Genomic DNA, 20331 nt, shown 5'->3' with positions numbered 1-20331 from the left:
TAGCGCAAGTGTCAAGAAAAGGAACACACGCGAGGCAATAGCAGCACACTACCAATAATTTCCATACAGCATTTGTAAAAGACTGTGAGAATAACAAAAAAATTAATAATAAATTATCTCCACATGACGAAGCACCGCTTACAATCACTTTGCTTAGTCAAGGTTCTTGTTTTTTGCTATATGTATTATTTCATATGACGCACAACTTCTACAAAAACGACGGTGCAGGGTTACAATGCCCCATCTTGAAGATCTTGTAGACTGCATTTTTTTCGCCTCTGGCATATACTCCAGGTGTTTTGTCAAAAAGTAAGTTTCTCCAAATATTTTGGATTCCAGAATCGACCTTATTGCCAGTCTCACTGCCACTCACCGACATAAACTCGGGACGAATCATCAGTTTTTTTTCCCCGTCGCGCCTTTCGAAAGCGTGTAGGCTTCATCGAGGATCACCAGTCGCTGTGTATAAAATGTTCTTGTGTTGTTATAATGTTTTTTAAGCATTAGTATATAGTTTGTTGATGGTAGCTCAATGTGAGACTATTCATGGCGTTTCATCCCAAGCCTTGCGTTTCATTGATTATGTTACCCAAATTTTCAACTCTTGGTGAATAAACGCAGCTCTTTCAAGAAAGCATTTTCTTGACCGACAACTATAGATTAGCCTCGAAGGGAGACAACACGGCGCTCGCCTGGAAACGGGTTATCAAACAATTATTATTCGGTGAACACACAGTCTGCTGCATGGCTTAGTGAACAAGCTAGATGTACATACAGTTGCGAGTTTGGGCTAAAATGGAGGGTCATAAAAACAAACCACACAGTAGAATTGCCAGCTCTGTGTCAGCACTTGTCTTTTGTGTTCACTGCACGTAGCCTTCATTGTCTTAAAGTCTATTTTTACAATAGAGTGTGCTGCAGATCCTAATATATTGTATTGGAGCACTATTGCACGAGCTTGTTACGAACAGGTGAAACGAAAATTCAGCATACCATAGGAATTTCGATTGTGCTACATCCAACTATTCGACATATTAAAAATATGCTGCATAACAAAAGAACACTTGCCCAACTTGGACCAGGGAAGACCACTTCAGGTGCTAAACCGGGGGATCGCTGTAAAAAGTAAATGTGATACTCATGAAGAAACTTAGTCAAGCAAATATTCACAACTTTATGCTTTTGTTAACAAGATTCATAACTTAGCGGTACACAATTACAAAAAAAATTAGGTTTATAATGTACAAGGTGTCGCCCCTAGACCATAAAAACAAGTGAGGGCCGTGCGCAAGCGACTGGGTGCTTACGAGCATGCATTGAGTGAAAGAGATCAGTTTATCTTGGCAAAAATGGCCATATTAGCTTCACCAGAGGGTGCTGTTCACACGAGGTTCAAAGGCTTGTTCAGAAATGCATACCAGTTGGTTGATTTCTCAATTTCTCGTAGTAAGCATGAATCAGTTCTTTTTGTGTGCGTACAATCTGAGCCCAGTCTCACCAGCATATTTAAGAACATTATTGATTGGTAGCTACTGCTGTTGCTCCAAATTTTCGGGGGAATAGAATTTAACTGATATTTGTTAAACCCCAAGATGTGTTGTATTAAGGACGCAACTTGAAATCCGGAAAATCAAAATTTTCAATTCACAACGAAAAGTTTAGAGCTCATCAACCCACCTATTGCCGCTCGTGTTTTGTGTGAAAATAAACGTTTCAAAAAATTCGCCACTCTGGCTCGTAATGCATGAATGAACTAATAACTTTCACTGCAATATCGTCAACATTCTACAAAGTACATATATATGTAAATGCCTTTGTTTGCTGCAAGCAAGTCTGTGCCACAACGTTTTTCTATGTCAAGGAATACCAAAATAACTACTATGGCTCCTCTTTATATTCTGTTGAGCACAACCCTATTCAGAAACTCACACATGATAAATTCTGTAAAAGCATAGTGCACGGAATTTATAGTATTTAGATTCAAACAAGATCCAAATGTTACCAAATGAAAGTTTAGAACGGCAGCAACCGGGCATGGAAGCGGCAATTTATGTTCCACCAATCGAAATAGAGCAGCGCCTGTCCTCTCATCCACTACATTGGCTACACCTCATTTATACCCGGGAATGTCAGAAATCACTATCACAGTGGCAGCCACTGTTGTGACTGGCCCTTGCAGTGCGGAGATCGGGGATGAAGACGCCAAGGCAGGAGGAATGAAGACTTGAAGTGAGTTCAATTTACATAGTACACATTTTGAGAGCGCCTCCGAAGGCGCTGGGGGGCTCACTATATAGAGCACTTTCTCTCCAGATCCCTAGATAAAAAATGGGTCAAGACTGCGCTGTCCAATAAAAAGTCTTACAGTCTTTTCGAGTTTTATCCTGCCGGATCCGCCCTTACCATACACTCATACACAACAAAAACACGCATATGGTCCAGGCAATACCACCAGCTGACACAACTTCCACTGGAAATTTGTATATGAGCGTCACACGTGAGTGAAAGCCGGAGAAAACAAGTAAATATCGGCAATTCGGAAAAAATCTTAATGCACAGTTTTCTTCAAACAAGTCTTAGGAGGCGCATCCTAATTTTACACCCTTGCAGTCTTAATAGTATCGGGTTAGCTTTACCGTAAGAATACGGTGGCGCGAAAGATAGACAAATTTATCAAAAATTGTGACATGCTGCGCAAACAGGAATAGCTTAAATGTCGGTCATTGACGACCTATAATCATGGTTTTGCCTTGCAAGGCCAATGATTGTGTTTCCTAGCGTTATTTGATTTTTCTTTTCTAAAGTAGTTATACGTAGATCATCACATAGTGTGAAATATGCACCGTAAGTACCAGTGTGATTGTCCGCTTAAATGTTGTGAGGTCACTTTGCAATCGTAAGAGGTAGGCGATATGAGGAATATTTTATTAAACACAATAATAACATAGTTTTTATTGGGAAGAAGCACTTACCCCACTTGGACCAGCAACAGGGCTTAATGGCGGTGGAGACTGAAAATAGTACAGCATGATAGTTTGGAATAAGTAATGCGTATATAAAAAAACGTGAATATATATAAAATTTTGACAGCAAAATTGACAAAGTTACAGTAAGAAACGTCTGTTACCCATATTTTTACGAACATATTTTTTGTATGTTGGTTCGGTGTCCAACAAGGTTGCATGTTTGCGCAGCCGAGGCGATGAGGATGTATAAACTCCGTTGCTAGACTGGTAAAAACATAATACACATAGACTGTGACTACAACAAGAACTGCACATGCTAGACACGAATTGACCATTTTCGCTGGTGAAAATGCTAAACCCGTGGCCACGTAGAATAAACCTCCAAGCGATGAATTACCTTTAATACACCTTTAATAAATTATATGAGCTATTCAAGACGATATCCTGTTCCGTGATACTTGCATAAAGAAATTTTCGTCTCTCTGTCCATTTGTTGTTTCTGTCTTACGAATCAGCTGGCCGGCGAATCTGTAAGCGTTTTTTATCTCAACGCCAATTATCTTTATATAATTGTTTGGTTCACACATGTGAACATGTTCGATCAAAAAGCAAAAAATGAACCTTTATAACGCACGAAATCAATACAAATTGATTAGGTGGTGTATTTGTTTATAGAAAATGCATAGATGTGTGTTTCTAAACGCCCTAGTGATTCTTACACTGTGCTGACAATTTTATGCTATGCATTAAATAGTCGGTGTGTTCTGCACTTTGCAATGGAATACGGCACTGCGGCCTACCACCACCTAGCAGTGGCTCTGCGCTCTACAGTCTTCTGTTTCTCAACCTAACATCTTATTCCCAACGGAGTACTCTATCCACTACACTATGCCAGAAGATGGCGAGGTGTTCGTAAAACAACTTTTTATCCAACGTACACACCGTTCGGCATCAACTTTAGAAGTCGCACATTCTAGATATATACAATGCTACATTCAAAATAACCTTCCGGTATTTATTATACACAAACCAAAGGCTGACAGCACAGAGTGATATGCAGATAATGGCAAGATAACAAAGTGTTCTGAAGAATTCACATTTTAACACTAAAAAACCTCAAATGGACATAGGAGCAGCCGCTGTTCGTCAGCTGTTACTGCCATTTCCTATTTTATAAAAAGTATTAGTTTTTTCGCTGGTAAGGATTTACAGAAGCTTTATAATGACTAGTTCAATAAATACGTGCGTACAGGACTGAATATGGAGAATAATATGTTCTCGCGCAAGCAACGATATGACAGTACAGCGGGCAAGCCATGCACTAAAATGCGCTTCTGCCTATACCTACATATAAAAAACAGCCAAATAATGTATTATATATTCCACTGAAGAAGTATTCGAATGTTTTATTTCATGAAGGTGGACCAACCTACAGAAAAAAATGTCACGTGATCTTAGATAGGAGTTGGAGAAGGAGCAGCTACATTGTGACCAGCAGCTTTCAGTGACAGCATGGGCAGCTGAAAGCACGTCGTGTTCACCGTCATCCTTCTTTATGCCGATACCGCACACTACAAATAATAATTTATTAAGGTTGACAGAAATGCAGACTTTAATTTACAGTCGTTCTGTGACTTTAGAATTGCGTGTGCTTAAAGAGAAACCACCGGCATCATGTACAGAGTTACGGCCAACGTGCCGAATCAAAGGCTCGCTGGGCCGAGCACTTGGGAACAGCGATCTCAGCACCACTGTTTGTGATAGTTCAATTTTCCGCATTTCAGGTTCGGTAAGACGAACTTTAGTGTGGGATGCAAGGGACTGAGATGTGTTGTTTAATTGTTGTTCAGGATATATTTTCCTGGATCCCATTGTTCCATAGCTTCAAAATACGCCAACTTTTCAAGTGTCACTCACCCTGTTTCAGTCAGTCTAAACTGTTCGAGATTATTAACTTTGGTTGTTTCCAGGAGCTTTTCCGGGGTGTTGTGGAGAACTTAGGAAAGTCGTCACTGGGCGGAAGCCCATTCAAAGAACCCTATGACAGTCTTAGTCGACTTTCATAGGAGTGTATTCAGTTTTCAACTTCTGTACACTTGAGTTACTAATAAAAGATTCCTTAGGTAGTTTTACTGATGATAAGTGCGTGCATCGTTTTGAATTTGTCCTGTTCTTCCAAGCCGGGCCTTTTGTTTAGTGCCCGTGATTACCATCTTTCAATGTTTCATTGCGGTTTCTTGAAGGTTCGGTAATGTGGCATCGCCCGAACCGCCTTCGTGGATGTATAGAGTAAAGTAGCTATGTGAATACGAGCGACCAAGAATTCTCAGCTATGTGCACCTAATTTAAACAAAGCTTTTGTTCTGGGATTCCCCCTGTTGCCAGTCATCCCCCGTCTCCTATTTTGAACGGAAAAAGCTTCGAATTACTGCCAGTTGGGCGTGTTGGTAAAGGTTCATGATAAAACAAGCGCAAAAATACACACACTCAGAGAGGACACAGACCAGCGCTTACTAGCAACTGAAGATTTTATTTCGAAACGAACACTAATAAATACATCACACTCATGTACGTCATTCCCGACTTCCCTTGTCATCATTAACGTGATATAACAAAATATGCACTCCCATAATCAATGACACACAACCGGAAACAAACACGTGTCAAGAACTAAGAAAAGAAAAAGTAAAACAAAAACAGAAAAAAACGAAAAAAACACGTAAAACAAAAAAGCAAAAAAAGTGAAAACAAAAACCTTTAGGTTATGTGACGTCCAAAAAAGCAAATTCCGCATCTGTTAGTAGAACTGACACTTGACTGACGCAACTGTCCCCTCCTTTCCTTATTCTGTACGCTTCCAGTATTTCTCTCGTCGTCCGCTTGTTGTGCCTGTCAATTACTTTTGTGTCGGAAAATTTCGGTTGGCAGGTGCACTCCTTGCAGTGCATCGCTAAGTGTGAGTAAGGGGCCTCTATTAGTGTACTCTCGTGTTCACGAAGGCGCACATTTATGCACCGACCCGTCTGACCAACGTATTCATTTCCCCATGTGAAAGGAGTTCTGTATACAACATCTTTTTTGCACTCAACGTACCTCCTGCCATGCTTCATTCTGCATCTGTTCGATTCTCCGGTTCTTTTCTTGTTGAGTAGCGTTTCTACTGCTTGACAAATTTTTGATAATTTGTTTTCAGCTGGAAAAACAACCCGCACGCCATATCTTAATGAAACGTCTTTAACCTATGCGAAATATTGTGCAGATACGGGATGACCACTGTCCACTCTCTTTCACCCTCATCTTCGAAGACTGCTTGCGAGTGGCCTGTCGCACTCAGAGTGGAAATGGACACCATCACTATTTAGAGTGGCTAAGGCTGTCGGAGAGTGCCACAGAGGCCTTGTGGAACCAGGCACAAAAAAGTTCACCCAAGAAAGAAAGACGCACAAGTACGGAAGGAATGGTGATGATTTTAGGAGGTCTGGCTTTGACCGACCATCATAAAAGCTTCTTCAACACGGACATAACTTCTGTGTGGAACCAGTTATCTTCCGCGCCGAGAAGGTGGAAGTGGCCAGGTCCGTGGAAAGCCGTGTGAAGGTCGAAGAAAAACCGAGGTGAAGTACTTATTGCGTGAAAATTACGGTTAAAACTCACAAGGAAAACCGTCCGTTTTAAACCATTGTCTCAGAAAGGGGCACCTGGCTTTGTCTTGTGCCCGAATTTTCGCAAAAACATTTAAAAACGCTCCAGTTTAGTGACCCGTTTTTGGTTTCCAACTCCATGGAAGTAGTAGACTATACTTAAAGGGAGATGATGTAAGCGTCTCTGATGCCGTCAGTATTGATGTCGTCGATCTGCACTATTCCGTTCCGCATAGTCCGTTACTACAAAGCGTACAAGAGAGCGTCACGGGAAAAAAAATGATGAACTGGTTTTTTGTAACGCCTTGGGTGTGTCTGTAGAAGGTTTTATGGAGATTTTGGCCATGTATCTCAGTTCCACGCAAGTAGGGTAGAATGAAGAATTGTACGTCCAGAAGAATGGAATTCGCATTGGGTCTCGTGTGGCCCCGATCTTATGCAATGTTTTTTAAGCAAACTTGACACAGCAATAGGTAAGGAGCTAAATGGTATGGATCTGAAGCTGTTCAGATTTGTAGATGACTACCTTATTTTGATAAAAAACGATCCGGGTATGAGCACGTTATGGACTGTTTTGTGAGCTTGTAGGAAAAACGGGTGCGGCTTACAGTTTACCTTTGAATTTCAAAAGAAACGACGTCTTCAGTTCCTGGACCTAAAGATTAATTTATCTCCTTTTCACACGTGTTGGATGTATCAACCTAGATCCGAAAAACCATTATTGAGCTATCATTCGGCACGATCGAAGATAGTAAAGAATGGGATCACAACTTCTTGCATCAAAGCTACCCTCACGAAATCGTGCGTATACTCAAATAATAGAGTGTTTCCGCGCAGATCAAGCGCTTGAGGGGAGCTGCTTATTAAGATTATTGTATCCTTTTGGCCTGTGAGAAGAATTGTCAGGAAGTGAAAAATGCAATAATTAGCACACGCGAAAAGAGGAGAAAAGTTGAGGGTGAAAGAGAGCGGACAGTGGTCATTGCATATCTGCACAATATTTCACATAGGTTAAACAATTGCATGAAGGTATGGTGTGCGGGTTGTTTTTTCAGCTGAAAACAAATTATCAAAGATTTGTCCAGCAGTGGAAAGGCTAATCAACAAGAAAGGAACTGCAGAATAGAACAGATGCCGAATAAAGCATCGCAGGAGGAACGTCGAGCGCAAAGAAGATGTTGTATACGGAACACCTTTCACATGTGGAAAGGAATACGTTGGTCAGACGGGTCGGTGCTTAAGCTACGTCTTCCTGAACATGAGAGTTCACTAAAGGGGGTCCCTTACTCACAATTAGCGATGCGCTGCAAGGAGTGCGCCTGCCAACCGAAATTTTCTGACGCACGAATAATTGACAGGCACAACCAGCGGACGATGAGAGAAATAATGTAAGCGTATAGAATAAGGAAAGTAGGGGACAGTTGCGTCAGTCAAGCGTCAGTTCCACTAACAGATGCGGAATTTGGTTTTTTGCACGTCACATAACCCAGTGTTTTTTTATTTTTTATTTTTCTGTTTTACGTGGTTTTTTTTGGTTGTTCTTCTGTTTTACTTTTTCTTTTCTTAGTTCTTGACACTTGTTTGTTTCCGGTTGTGTGCCATAGAATATGGGAGTGCATACTTTGTTATATCACATTGTTGATGAAGACAGGGGAAGTCGGGAATGGCGTACATGCATGGGATATATTTATTAGTGTTCGTTTCGAAATAAAATTTCCAGTTGCTAGTAAGCGCTTGTCAGTGTCCTCTCTGAGCGTGTGTATTTTTGCGCTTGTTTCATCATGAAGAAGCTTCGACTTTTCTGGCGCACCTATGAGCCCACGACTGTTGAGGTAGTCTGTGTGGTCGACTACCTCTTGAAGTGAATCTTGTAAAGGTGCGGGAGAGCCGACGGTTTCCCAGATGGTTAGGTCATCTGCATGTGGGGTGTAGATTGTCACCTGCATTCCTTTCAATATATTCGCATAATTATCAAGGCAATAGTAAAAAAGTAGTGGTGAGATAACAGAGCCTTGCGGAGTTCTTTTGCTGTTTAAAAATGGTCCGATTTCCGAATGTCAAGGCACTATGCTCCCGTTCGGTGGTAATAAAGTGTTGTCTGCAACGGTATGTTCTTTCCTCATCGTGCGTGTCCTGGAGGTCCCTCAGTACCGTGCAAAGAAAAACATCGTCCAGTGTTCTTTTGACATCCAATGCCACGACTGTGCTCTTACTGGGCTTGCGTAGGTGGTCGATGACAAGCACTCACTTTATTCAAGTATGAATCTTGTAGAAGACCGTATGCTCATACCAATTACAGAAGCAGGATGTCAGGAACATGAGTCGCATATGTGGTATTCGCAGAGGATCGTTTAGCTTCAGAATCATGAGAATATCAGCGTCATTACCGAGTGCTGCAACTGTCCCACTTTTCCAGCTCTCATTGCTAGCTTTTGGAAGTAATCTTTCTGATTCTTGCTTAGGTTGCATTGTAACTTCTGATTTATGGGGTATTTATTAATGGTTCTATTTCATTCTAGTTTTGCCAATGCATTTGAATAACTTGCCGTGTGAACGGGTGATCGAGTTCATCATTTAGCGTGCAGGTGTGATTCAGCTCCAAAGCTATATTTACTTCAGCCTGGTTGGTTCCTATCCGCTCCTATTTATTCTAACCAAATTTCGCCTTCGTAGTCCCCGTAATTGTGCATGAAGTTTGTCAGGATCTTTCTTGAGTTGGTGATTGATTCCGTTGTGGCAGGTTTTGTGGGTACCTATTAATTCTTAGAGAGCTGTACATCTTGTTCTAGTTCTGCCTTGGTAGACTTCTTTGTTCGTTTTTTAAGATCATGTTCAAATTTTATTACTTCAATCGATGAAAAAGGCTTCCGCGGGTTTCTCACAGATGGAGAAGGTGGGGGTGCACTGCTTGTTTTCAACTGTTAATTTTTTCCCGCAATTCGACACTTCTTCTGCAGTAAGTTTTGTCCACTTCTCAAAGAATTCATTACCTTGCGTAAGCTTTTTCTAATAAAAAGCGGTTCAGTCCATGATATTTTCTTTCTCAATCTTGAGGAGTGTCCTTCTGTAGGTTACGTCCATTTGCCCCTAGTAGAGGTCAGCTCTTGGAGTTTCTTCAAATCTTAACCATTCGATTTGGAATATTCTCGCTATGAACATGATATCTCGGTTGGGGTATCTTGATATAACAAACAAGATTGGTGCCACATTGTTTCATTGTTACCTGTGTCCTATTGTTGTGGGCCCCGCCATGGTGGTCTAGTGGTTAAGGTACTCGGCTGCTGACCCGAAGGTCGCGGGATCAAACCCCGGCTGTGGTGGCTGCATTTCCGATGGAGGCGGAAATGTTGTAGGCCCGTGTACTACGATTTGGGTGCAAGTTAAAGAACCCCAGGTGGTAAAAATTTTCAGAGCCTTCTACTACGGCGTCTCTCAAAATCAAATAGTGGTTTTGGGCCGTTAAAGCTCACAAATCGATCAATCAATCAATCTAATCTTGTACGGGTAAGTGGATTCGTCCACGAAGTTAACAGATAGCGTTGCATTTGTCATGAACATCAATTCATTTCTTGTCAGCTTTGTGATTACGCAAGCAAGGTGGTACACACGAAAATCTTCTATTACCACGAGCTTGTGTGCAGCCGTACATTTTTTCACTTCTTTCAGAAGTAGTATCAGCGCGAACTGCAACCCGAACAGCGGCAAGAATTTACGACAGTTAAATGAATGTTGCCCAAATGTCACAAGTGACAGGGGTACACATATAAGTGAGCACCTCCGGGAATATACGCGCGCCTGTTCATGGTGATAAGCGGATCGCACTATATCAACACGAAGGTTTGCCGCTGTTATTGTTTCATTTGAACAAAATAGTAAATGGAAGTTCGTGAAAGGTTTCGTCAGCGGACTCTAAATGTTGGTTGTGAAAAGGCTCTGATTCTATTTTTGGCAGGAAGAATTTATAGAACGGTGTGTTTGATCACATTTACGATGTTGTGTGGTATTGCGACGAGCAGTTTTTCTATGAGCACTACTCTGTTGGTTCTGCCTTCCGCTATACCAGCTGATCGAAGTTAACCTTTCTCGTTTTTTTTTAAGTTCAGGAGTGGGAAGAACACGAAAACTACCTTTGAAGATAACTTACGTATCCCAGGGACACAAAGAGAGAAAATTATTGTCACTGCCATTGGTCAAAATAACTAAGATTAATTACTTACCATTTTCAGCTACTGCAGCAAGCGGGCATATTTGTATTGAAATGTTGCTGGCAGTAACGTTTCTGGACAAATACACTTGTAATGATTCTGCTAGCATGTCTATGCTCCGACATATTCCACGACAAACTTTATTTGGATGTTGCATGATGACATATCACATAAGGTTCATGAGATGAAACAATTATAGAACATGAACCACCCGTTAAGGGTCTTAGGGACCACGCAGTTTTCAAGGAGTGTAGCGCAATTGTCAAGAAAATCAACACAAGTGAGGTAAAAACAGCACACTACCAATATTTTACACACAGCATTTGTAAAAGGCAGTGACAATAACAAATCTGATAAGAATAAATGATGTATAAATGAAGAAGCACCACTTACAATCAGTTTACTCAGTCAAGGCTCTTGTTTTTTGCTAAATTGGTCATACTTCATGTGACCCACAACTTCTAAATAAATGACGGTGCAGGGTTACGTTGCCCCATCTTGCAGATCTTGCAGACTGTATTTTTCGCCACTGGCATATAACCCAGGCGTCTTGTCAAGAAGTAAGTTTCTCCATTCAGTTTTGGATTCCGGAATCGAGCTTATTCCCAGTCTAAGTGCCACCCACTGACATAAAATCGGGATGCATCATGAGTTTTTTTTCTTCCGCGCGCTTCTTTCGGAAGCGAGTAGGCTTCCTCGAGGATCACCAGTAGCTGTCTATAAAATGTTCCTTGGATGTTTATTATTGTTTATAAGCACTCGTACATATTTTCTTTATTGGTCACTAATTGTGAGACTACTCGTGGCATTTCATCCCGAGCCTTGTATTTCATTGATCTCGTTACGCAAATTTTCAGCCCTTGGTGAATAAACGCAGCTCTTCCAAGACAGCATTTTCTTGACCGACAACTATAGAATAGCCTCGAAGGGAGATAACAGCGCTCGCCCGCAAACGGGTTATCGCACAAGTGTTATTCAGTGAACACACAGTCTGCTGTGTCGCTTACTAAACAAGTTTTATGTACATACTGTTACGAGTTTGGTCTAAAATGAAGGGTCATAAAAACAAACCACACAGTGGAAGTGCCAACTCTGTGTCAGCACTTGTCCTTTGTGTTTGCTCAGCGTGGCCTTGATTGTCTGAAAGTTTATTTTCATAATAGAGTGCTGCAGACTCTAATATATTATATTAGAGCTCTACTGCACGAGCTTGTTACGAACAGGTGAAAATAAATTGAGCATACCGTAGGAATTTCGATTGTGCTATATCCAAAAATTCGCCATATTAAAAATATGCTGCATAACAAAAAAACACTTGCCCAACCTGGACCAGGGAAGACCACTTCAGGTGCTAAGCTGGAGGATTGCTGCAAAAAGTAAATATGAAACTCATGAAGAAAGCTTAGTCAAGCAAATTTTCACAACTTTGTGCTTTTGTTATTTGTTAACGAGATTTATTATTTAGCGGTACACAATTACAAGAACAATTAGGTTTGTAATGTTCAGAGCGTCGCCCACAGACCATAAAAACAAGTGAGGGCCATGCGAAAGTGACTGGGTGCTTACGAACATGCATTGAATGAAAGAGATCAGTTTATCTTGGCAAGAATGGCCATATTAGCTTTAGCAGAAGGTGCTGTTCGCACGAGGTTCAAAGCCTTGTTCAGAAATGCATACCAGCTGGTTAATTTCTCGATTTCTCGTAGTAAGCATGCATCTGTTCTTTTTTGTGTGCGTACAGTCTAAGCCCAGTCTCACCAGCGTATTCAAAAACATTGTTGATGGCTAGCTACAGCTGTTGCTCCAAATGTTTTGGAAAAAAAAACAGAATGTAGCTGATATTTGTTGAACCCCAAGACGTGTTGCTATAAGGACGTACTAAGAATTCGGAGAATCATATTTTTCAGTTTACAATGAAAAGCTTAGAGCTCATCAACCCACCTAAAGCCGCTCGTGTTTTGTGCGAAAATAGTCGTCCCGAAAGATTCGCTACTCTGACTCATAATGCACGATTAAACTATTAACTTTCACCGCAATATTGTCAACATTCTAACATGTACATATATATGTGAATGCCTTTGTTTACTAACAGCAAGTCTGTGTCACAAAGATTTCTACTATGGTATGGCTCCCTTTTTTTCTGTTGAACACACCCTTATTTAGAAACTCACATTTGATAAATTCTGCAAAAGCATAGTCCGCCGAATTTATAGTATTTGAGATAAAATTGTTATCAAATGAAAGTCTACAACAGCAGGGACCAGGCATGGAAGCGGCAAATATGCTCCACCAATTGACACAGAGCAGCGCCTGTCGTCTCATCCACTACATCGGCTACACCTTCTCATTTATACCCGGGAATGTCAGGAATCACTTTCACAGTGGCATCCACTGTTGTGACTGGCCCTTGCAGCACCGGAGATCCGGGTGCCGAGGCAGGAGGAAGGGAGACTTGAAGAGAGTTTAATAACCCTGTCACACGGGCACCCGTAATAACCGTTTAACTCCCTCGTCTTTACGACAACTAAGATTCGGTTGGTCTCACACGGCCACCCTTACGCAAACGAAGGTGAACGGAGCATTTCCTGAAGGACGTTCAACGATCTCCCTTCTCAGCGAAACGAAGTACTTTCGTTCTCAGCAGTCTAGAGGTCAGAGAAAATTTTCGAGCACTAAAGTGGCCACATTGAAAGAATAATACATTTTGGCAATATTAAAAGTTCTTTCGTTCCAGTACTCGTTCAAAACGCGTGTTTGTTTACATGTATTTACGCCCGCCAGAGTTCACTTACTCTCAACACCGATGCCCTACACACCGTGCTTCGGGAGTCGCGCGTGCCGGCGCCATTGAAAAATATTTCGTGCACGTGTGTGGTTGTGGTTGTCGCCGTGTTGACGTTTAAAGGAAATGACTGACAACGCTGGAACATCATCACCTGCCTCGACGGCTGCAGAAACGATTAATGGGACCCCACCAAATCCAAGAGTAACATGAAGTGAAAATGACACTTGGGTGTTGAATAGAATCTGGGAGGACCACCTTCCTGAGCTCCGAGGAGAAAAACATAACGCCAGAGTGTATGAAGCCATTTTCGCTGCTCTTGCAAAGATGGGTATTTTGAGGACGCGCCGACAAGTGCAAAACAAAATTGACAACCTTACGCAGAAGTACAGGTGAGTTCGCAGACAGTTGAATGCATACAGCAGAAAAGCACGTGTGTTCTTAACAGCTGGTGTGTGGTCGTGTGCTAACCCGTGTAAGTTTTTGTTGGCACTTCCAGTTGGTGCTATTGCACGAAGCACATTTCGTTACAAGGAGTTATTTTGAGGGGCTAATTCTGTGTAGATATTCTGCCGTTGCGTTGTTTCTGCGTGTCAACTCAACGTTCAACTTTGTTTATCTGGAATGAGGCAATTGTTAGGCTATGTTATAGGAATGAGGCAGCTCGTGCGCGTTACCTGTAAAAAAAAAACGTGCATGTGGGTAACCATGAACATCAAAGTATTCAACTGATTACCTGCGTACGCATCCTATTTTATCTTTTAGGACTCCCAGTATTTATGAGCATTGGTAAGCAACCTACGAAATGAGCTACATGATTGAGTAAAATTGCGTGCACGAGCTACTAGTCTTTATTTAGGTCTTCATTCTGAAACATCAAAATTGCTTGCGGTTGCCTTGCATACATTGTTCACTGTTTTCATTTTTGGCATGATGCAACAGCACAAGCTTGCGCGTCTACACAAGAAAATAAGAAACAAACGTTGCTAACTGTGACATGGAGCTTGACACGAATGTATAATGCAGCGCACTCACCAGCTGGGAAATCAACCGAAAGTTATGTAGCAAGTTCAGAGAGAATGTGGTTATACATTACATCACTGCTTTTCTAATGGTAAATTGTGTTATCAGAAAAGAAGCCCAGGAGAAAACTACCGGATCTGCACCTAGTGCCTGGCCGTTTTTCGTCGCACTACACAGGTTTCTGGGCACACTGCCCATAAACGACCGCTCTCTCGTGCAAGAGAGTTGACCTTCACCAAGGGGAAATGTCGATGAGGCATGTAAATCATTTGTATAAGGTATTGCCGTTACGATAACAACTAAAAATTTTCGGTGCCACGACCAATTGGTGATTGCAGAATGCAACCTAAGAATGCGACACTCCTAACTGAGCTCTAAATTCTAATGTCATTTGTGAATATAGACTTCACTCAAGGTCATTTGATATCTACAAGCAATGGAAACAATAAAAAAGCAGCATGAGATGAAACTATTGCACTAATGTGCCCCCAAAGAACAAGCTTTTTGTCGCAACTAAAGCTTGGAGTACGTCCTTCTGAGGCTAATCGATATGATTAGTTCATTTTTTTGCGTGCTTCATTCTTGCAATACTTCGAGAATGTGCAACATCATAAATGCCACATTAGGCTGAAAGCAGCTTGATGTTGTGCACGCACTAACAGATTTTTTTTTCTTTCAGATTATTCGGGGCATGGAGACTAGGTCAAGTCTTTCCTCAGATGAAGACGGGGCTACTGAAGGTTGCTCCGCGACAGATGCCTGCAGCAGTGCCTCGGACCTCCAGCAGGAACCCCAGCCTAGCACCAGCACGAGCCAGCCTGGCACCAGCACGAGCCAGCCACATGGGAAGCGTCGAGCACAAAAGAGAAAGCGGATGTCCGCCAATGAAAAATTTCAGTGTGCTGCTTGAACAGCAAGCGAAGCTTATTGCAGCACTGGAGACTGCCACGCAAATTGAGCAGGGTCTGCGTGAACGGCAGGTGGCAACACAGGAAAAACTTGTGGACCTGTTTTCGAAATATTTCAATAAATAACTTTCTCTAATTACTTTTATAAGCATTTGTTTCTTTCAGGCCCCTATTGTTTGAGTAGTATACATACTGATGTGCTTCACTGGTTGAACTACAGACAATTATTAAGGGCACAACATGCTTCTATTATTACAGGCACATTTATAACATAAAGTCCAAAGTAAACATGATTCCCAATTTACGACAAACCATAACTTTTCAAAATATGATCTCCAGTCCTTCCCAATTTCAAAAGATGTCAGCGAACGTTTGCTTTTCAGACCCGGTGAACATACTTTACAAGGTTCAAAAAGTAACAGAACAAAGTAGATAAAAATGTGAAAATTTAAGAAAAGAATGTGGGAAATATGCACACCTGGGAATTTTTTTCAAACTTCAAAAATAAAAAAAAAACATACATAGGTGTGGTACTAGGTGGGGAAAGGGGATTACACAACAGAGATTCAACATGGATACTTAAAAAAAGGAAACTGCTCGCGCACACACAAATGATAGCAATATCGACTCCAAGGCACATCCCAAGAAGCTCACAGGATGTTTTAAAAAACACAGCAATACAGCAGGCTCAATGACACCTTCAAAGCAGACTGGTAAACCTACTGAGCTTTAAGATGAAGCTTCTTGGTCTCTTTTTAGAGCAAATAATTATTTTTTGTTTCATACCCAATTCAACTTAAATCTAGCTGTCTCTGTGCTGCTGAAAATATTGCACGAGTGCATCCCTAACATCTCTGCCACATCCAACTTGCGTGGCTGTGGTGTGGTCTGGTTGCTCGTACAGTGCGTTCTGCATTTCTCCCTCATTTATCCATTGCTGGGATACACTGTCATTGAAGTGTTCAGAAATGTTGTTCAGCACACAGCATGCTCTTATTATAACAGCAACATTCGTGACATCACACTCCATACACTTCATGACAAATCTAAAGCGGGCCTTCAGTCTTCCAAAGGCATTCTGCACACTTCGCCTAGACCTTGACAGCTGGTAATTGAATTCTTTTTCAGCAGAGGATTTACTTGAACCAGGGAAAGGCGTAATCAAATTGGGCGCAAGCGGAAATGCTTGGTCACATAATAATAATGGTGGCACAACAGAACTGTTGACAGAAATTGTAGGACTCCGAAATGTTGGTCCTGTCACAACGCTTGGCAAGCTTGAAATGTGGTAGACATGGGCGTCGTGGCACCTGCCTGGGGAACTGACGTTGATGTATCGAAAGCAGTATTTGTGGTCTACCAAAGCCAGTAAGATCACACTGTACCTGCAAGTATATTACCATCACAATAAGGAGATGACAGTGCACAAATAACTTCACAGTCACATTGTATGCAATTGTAATAAAAACATGCCGATGCCATGTACACATGCATTATGAGGCGAGATGTGGCATCTATGTGTGGCCATGCTAGAACAAAACTGCTCTTGAGCTGTGTGCTGGAATGAGACACCGTAATATAGATGATGATTAACATCTGAAATATTGTTTAGTGCATACTAAAGCTTATCCAAAACAAGCATTATACATTCGATATGATTTTTTATCAAGTGTCGCTTTCAATAACGAATTTATATGTTATTCACTTAAGAGTTTATCTGTTTATACCCATGGGCTGATATTTTCGTGTTCTTCGTGTGTTCACCAAGTTTTCGTACACAATAATGTATCAAGCAGCCCAGCTTTCAACTTTGATGTAAGTTGTACACACTTACCAGCCCTTGTAATTGTAGTAGTCGATGGCATTTTCTTTGGGAGGTGAGACAGGGAAATGACAGCCATCCAGTGCTCTAACTGCCAGAGGGAAGCCAGTGACAGCATAAAATTCACGTATGTGGTGGGTCATTTCATCAGCTGCAAGCATCCTGACCCACTGATCTTCTAGGGCTTCCACGACGATGTCACAAAATTCTCTATATTTCGTGTTCACCGTCGACCTGCCCAGGTCAAACAAATTGGCGACTGTTCTATCTTCAGCTGAGGAACACAGCTTGTAGAGAGCAACAGTGACCCTTTTTTGCACAGACACCACTTCCCACATGTTTGTAGTCTGTCGTTGCATTACTGGCGTACATACGTCTACAAGATATTTGAACGTAGTACGTGAAACTCTGAATGACTGCCGGAAGTTCTGCCCGCCTAGGTTTGGGAGCGTGTCTTCAAACCAGCGAGAGAATCGTGGATATGCCCAAACTCGCCTTGACGCACGCCTTGATGACAACGCCATCGCATTCTGCGTCAAGCTGTTCGCGACGAGACGGTGCCTTATAGCACGCACACGGGCTCTAGCAGCCTCAATCTCAATATCCATGGAGCTGATCAACGTCATTATCAGCGCAAAATCGTACCACTTCCTCACGTCGTCAGCTGTGTCACTCATGGCTGAAAAACACAAAATTTGCGCTCACGAGTCAAGGAAGCACAAGAACTTGCGTACCGGGCATGTACACGGGCATCTTTCTCTGTGTTCACGGGCAACAAAACATCTGAAAGCACAATGTGGCCAGCGTCACTAGCAGCATCGCTACATTTAGCAAATGCGTTTTTATTTGAAATTATTTTTAACGGTTTGTTAGTCGCACACCTACTTAATAGTGCTTTTTGTAAAAACCACGTAACGAGGATTTACAAAAGAATCAATAGACATGAATTGAGAATGCTTTCCCAAAAATCAAACAGTGCCAGCTGAGCCCCCTCGCGGCGACTGTTACAACCTTGTCATTGCCGTGTGACACTACCACAACTCCTTCTCCGTCGAACCCCTAGAGAAGATTTACGTTGACGGCGTTCAACAGAGTTTGGTGGTGGCCGTGTGAGGGTGGGTATAAGTTACATAGCATAAATTTCGAGAGTGCCTCCGAAGGCCCTGGGGGGCTCTACATATAGAGTACTTTCACCACAGATCCCTCGATCGGGGAATGGGTCCAGACCGCACTGTCCAATGACAGCTCTTACAGTCCTTCCGAGCATCGTAATTCCAGCACCACCCTTACCATACACACATACACAACACAAACACGCATATGGTCCCGGCGATACTGCCTCCTCCAATGAAGCTTGCTTCAAGGGAGTGGGGTGCTCGGGTCGACCGACCACCCATGCTTTGTCGGATGGCCTTCGCGGGCTCGGCGTCTCCGAGGGCCATTGTCTATACATCTGGTGTTGATTTGCGCGTGCGCGGCCTATCAGTCAGAGAGGCATGCATGGTGGTCCAACTTACGTCTTCAGCGGAAACACGTTGTCGTGGCCTTGCCTCTCAGTAGATGAAAACCAGCTGTGCGTCTTCGTGCTCCTCCTTATCTTCACAAAGTGACGCGGCGGCTTTTCTTTGATCCCGGCGCCCACGTAAAGGAGGAGGGCTCGTCGAATGCAACAGCTCGTCCACCGGCCGGAGACACGACTTGAGGGGGGGGGGGGGGGCAGCTAAACAGGTTGACTGAGGTGTCGTTGTGAGGTGCCGCCTTCCAAATCTGAGCGGATGACGCATCACGCCATTTTCTGTCGTTTCACTGGACGGCCTTCTTTCTGGGTTTGCACAAACACACACACCCAAGCCCAAGCACTGAAGGATTGTCCGCTGTGAGACATATCGAGCCCATGTGAAGCATAAGACAACAGTCTTTATACATTACATACAATTAAAACACGAGAGCAGCAATCATAATCTTCCTCTGAGTACTTAAGCCCCACACTTGACAAAGGTGTAAATGGGCAAACAGAATACGAGACTTCGAGTAAAGAGTTTTTTTAGACGTCTTTATGCTGAAGACCTACTTAAGCCATCAGCCTTACCGTTCACTTTTCCTTTCCTGCACTCAACTTCAAACTTATACTGCTGAAGTGCCACACTCCACCTGAGTAGACAAGTCATTTTTGGCGACATGCTTTGCAGAAATTTGAGCGGGCAGTTATCAGTCTGAAAGGTGAATCGTATGCCTGAAAGATAGCAAGACAGTTTTTGCGCAGCCCAAACTAGACAGGCGCACTCTTTTTTGGTGGCACTGTACGCCTCCTCTCGAACAGTTAGCTTATGGCTAATGTACACACAGGGACGTTCTGCCCCAGCTTCGTCCCGTTGACAAAGTACTGCTTCTATGCCTCGGTCACTGGCTTAGCATTGCACAATGATTGGTCGATAATAATCAGGTGCCTGCAAAACGGGACGGCTGATGAGCGCCAACTTCAAATTTCGGAACAATTTCTGTTTTTTTTCGTTCCCATACCAACGTGGTGGGGTTCATTTTTCGCAGTGCATCAGTGAGTGGAATCGCCAATTCCGAATAGTTTCTTATGTAGTGCTGACAGTAGCCCGTAAGCCCCAAAAAGTGCGTACCTTAGTTTTTATCTTGCGTCGCGGGTAGGATGCAACGGCCTACCACATTTACCTCAGAGTGTATCTGACATCCTTGCTCAACTACATGTCCCAGGTAGCTCACTTGAGCGCAACCCAAGTTACAATTTTCTGCCTGTACTGTCAAAGCAGCCTTACTCAGGCACTCAAACACTTTCCTTAAGTGATTCAGTTGTACCTCCCAAGAGTCTGAAAAAATGGCGATGTCATTAAGGTAAGGCAAGGTAAAGTCGTTTAAACCATGAAGCACCTTGTCCATAAGTTTATAAAAACAAAACGGGGCAATCTTGAGCCCGAAACTAAGCATCAGTGGAAGGATGGATCCAGAGATGTTAC

At 42.5% G+C, this 20331-nt stretch overlaps 1 protein-coding gene across 1 annotated transcript in view; it reads right to left on the bottom strand.

The window, feature by feature from the left end:
* LOC142765973 (uncharacterized) overlaps positions 1-20331 on the bottom strand; it is a 150336-nt gene that overhangs the window by 2819 nt on the left and 127186 nt on the right. The window contains exons 14-16 of the mRNA XM_075867781.1: positions 12132-12179; positions 2973-3011; positions 1069-1116 (exon numbers count right to left, since the gene is read on the bottom strand). Of these exons, the coding sequence (XP_075723896.1) occupies positions 1069-1116; positions 2973-3011; positions 12132-12179 (135 nt within the window). The remainder of the gene's footprint in view (positions 1-1068; positions 1117-2972; positions 3012-12131; positions 12180-20331) is intronic.

This window comes from Rhipicephalus microplus, chromosome 6 (genome assembly GCF_043290135.1).
Source record: "Rhipicephalus microplus isolate Deutch F79 chromosome 6, USDA_Rmic, whole genome shotgun sequence".
NCBI lineage: Eukaryota > Metazoa > Arthropoda > Arachnida > Ixodida > Ixodidae > Rhipicephalus > Rhipicephalus microplus.
Note: the sequence above shows the minus strand (reverse complement) of the source record. Positions and strands in the feature narration are given on the sequence as shown.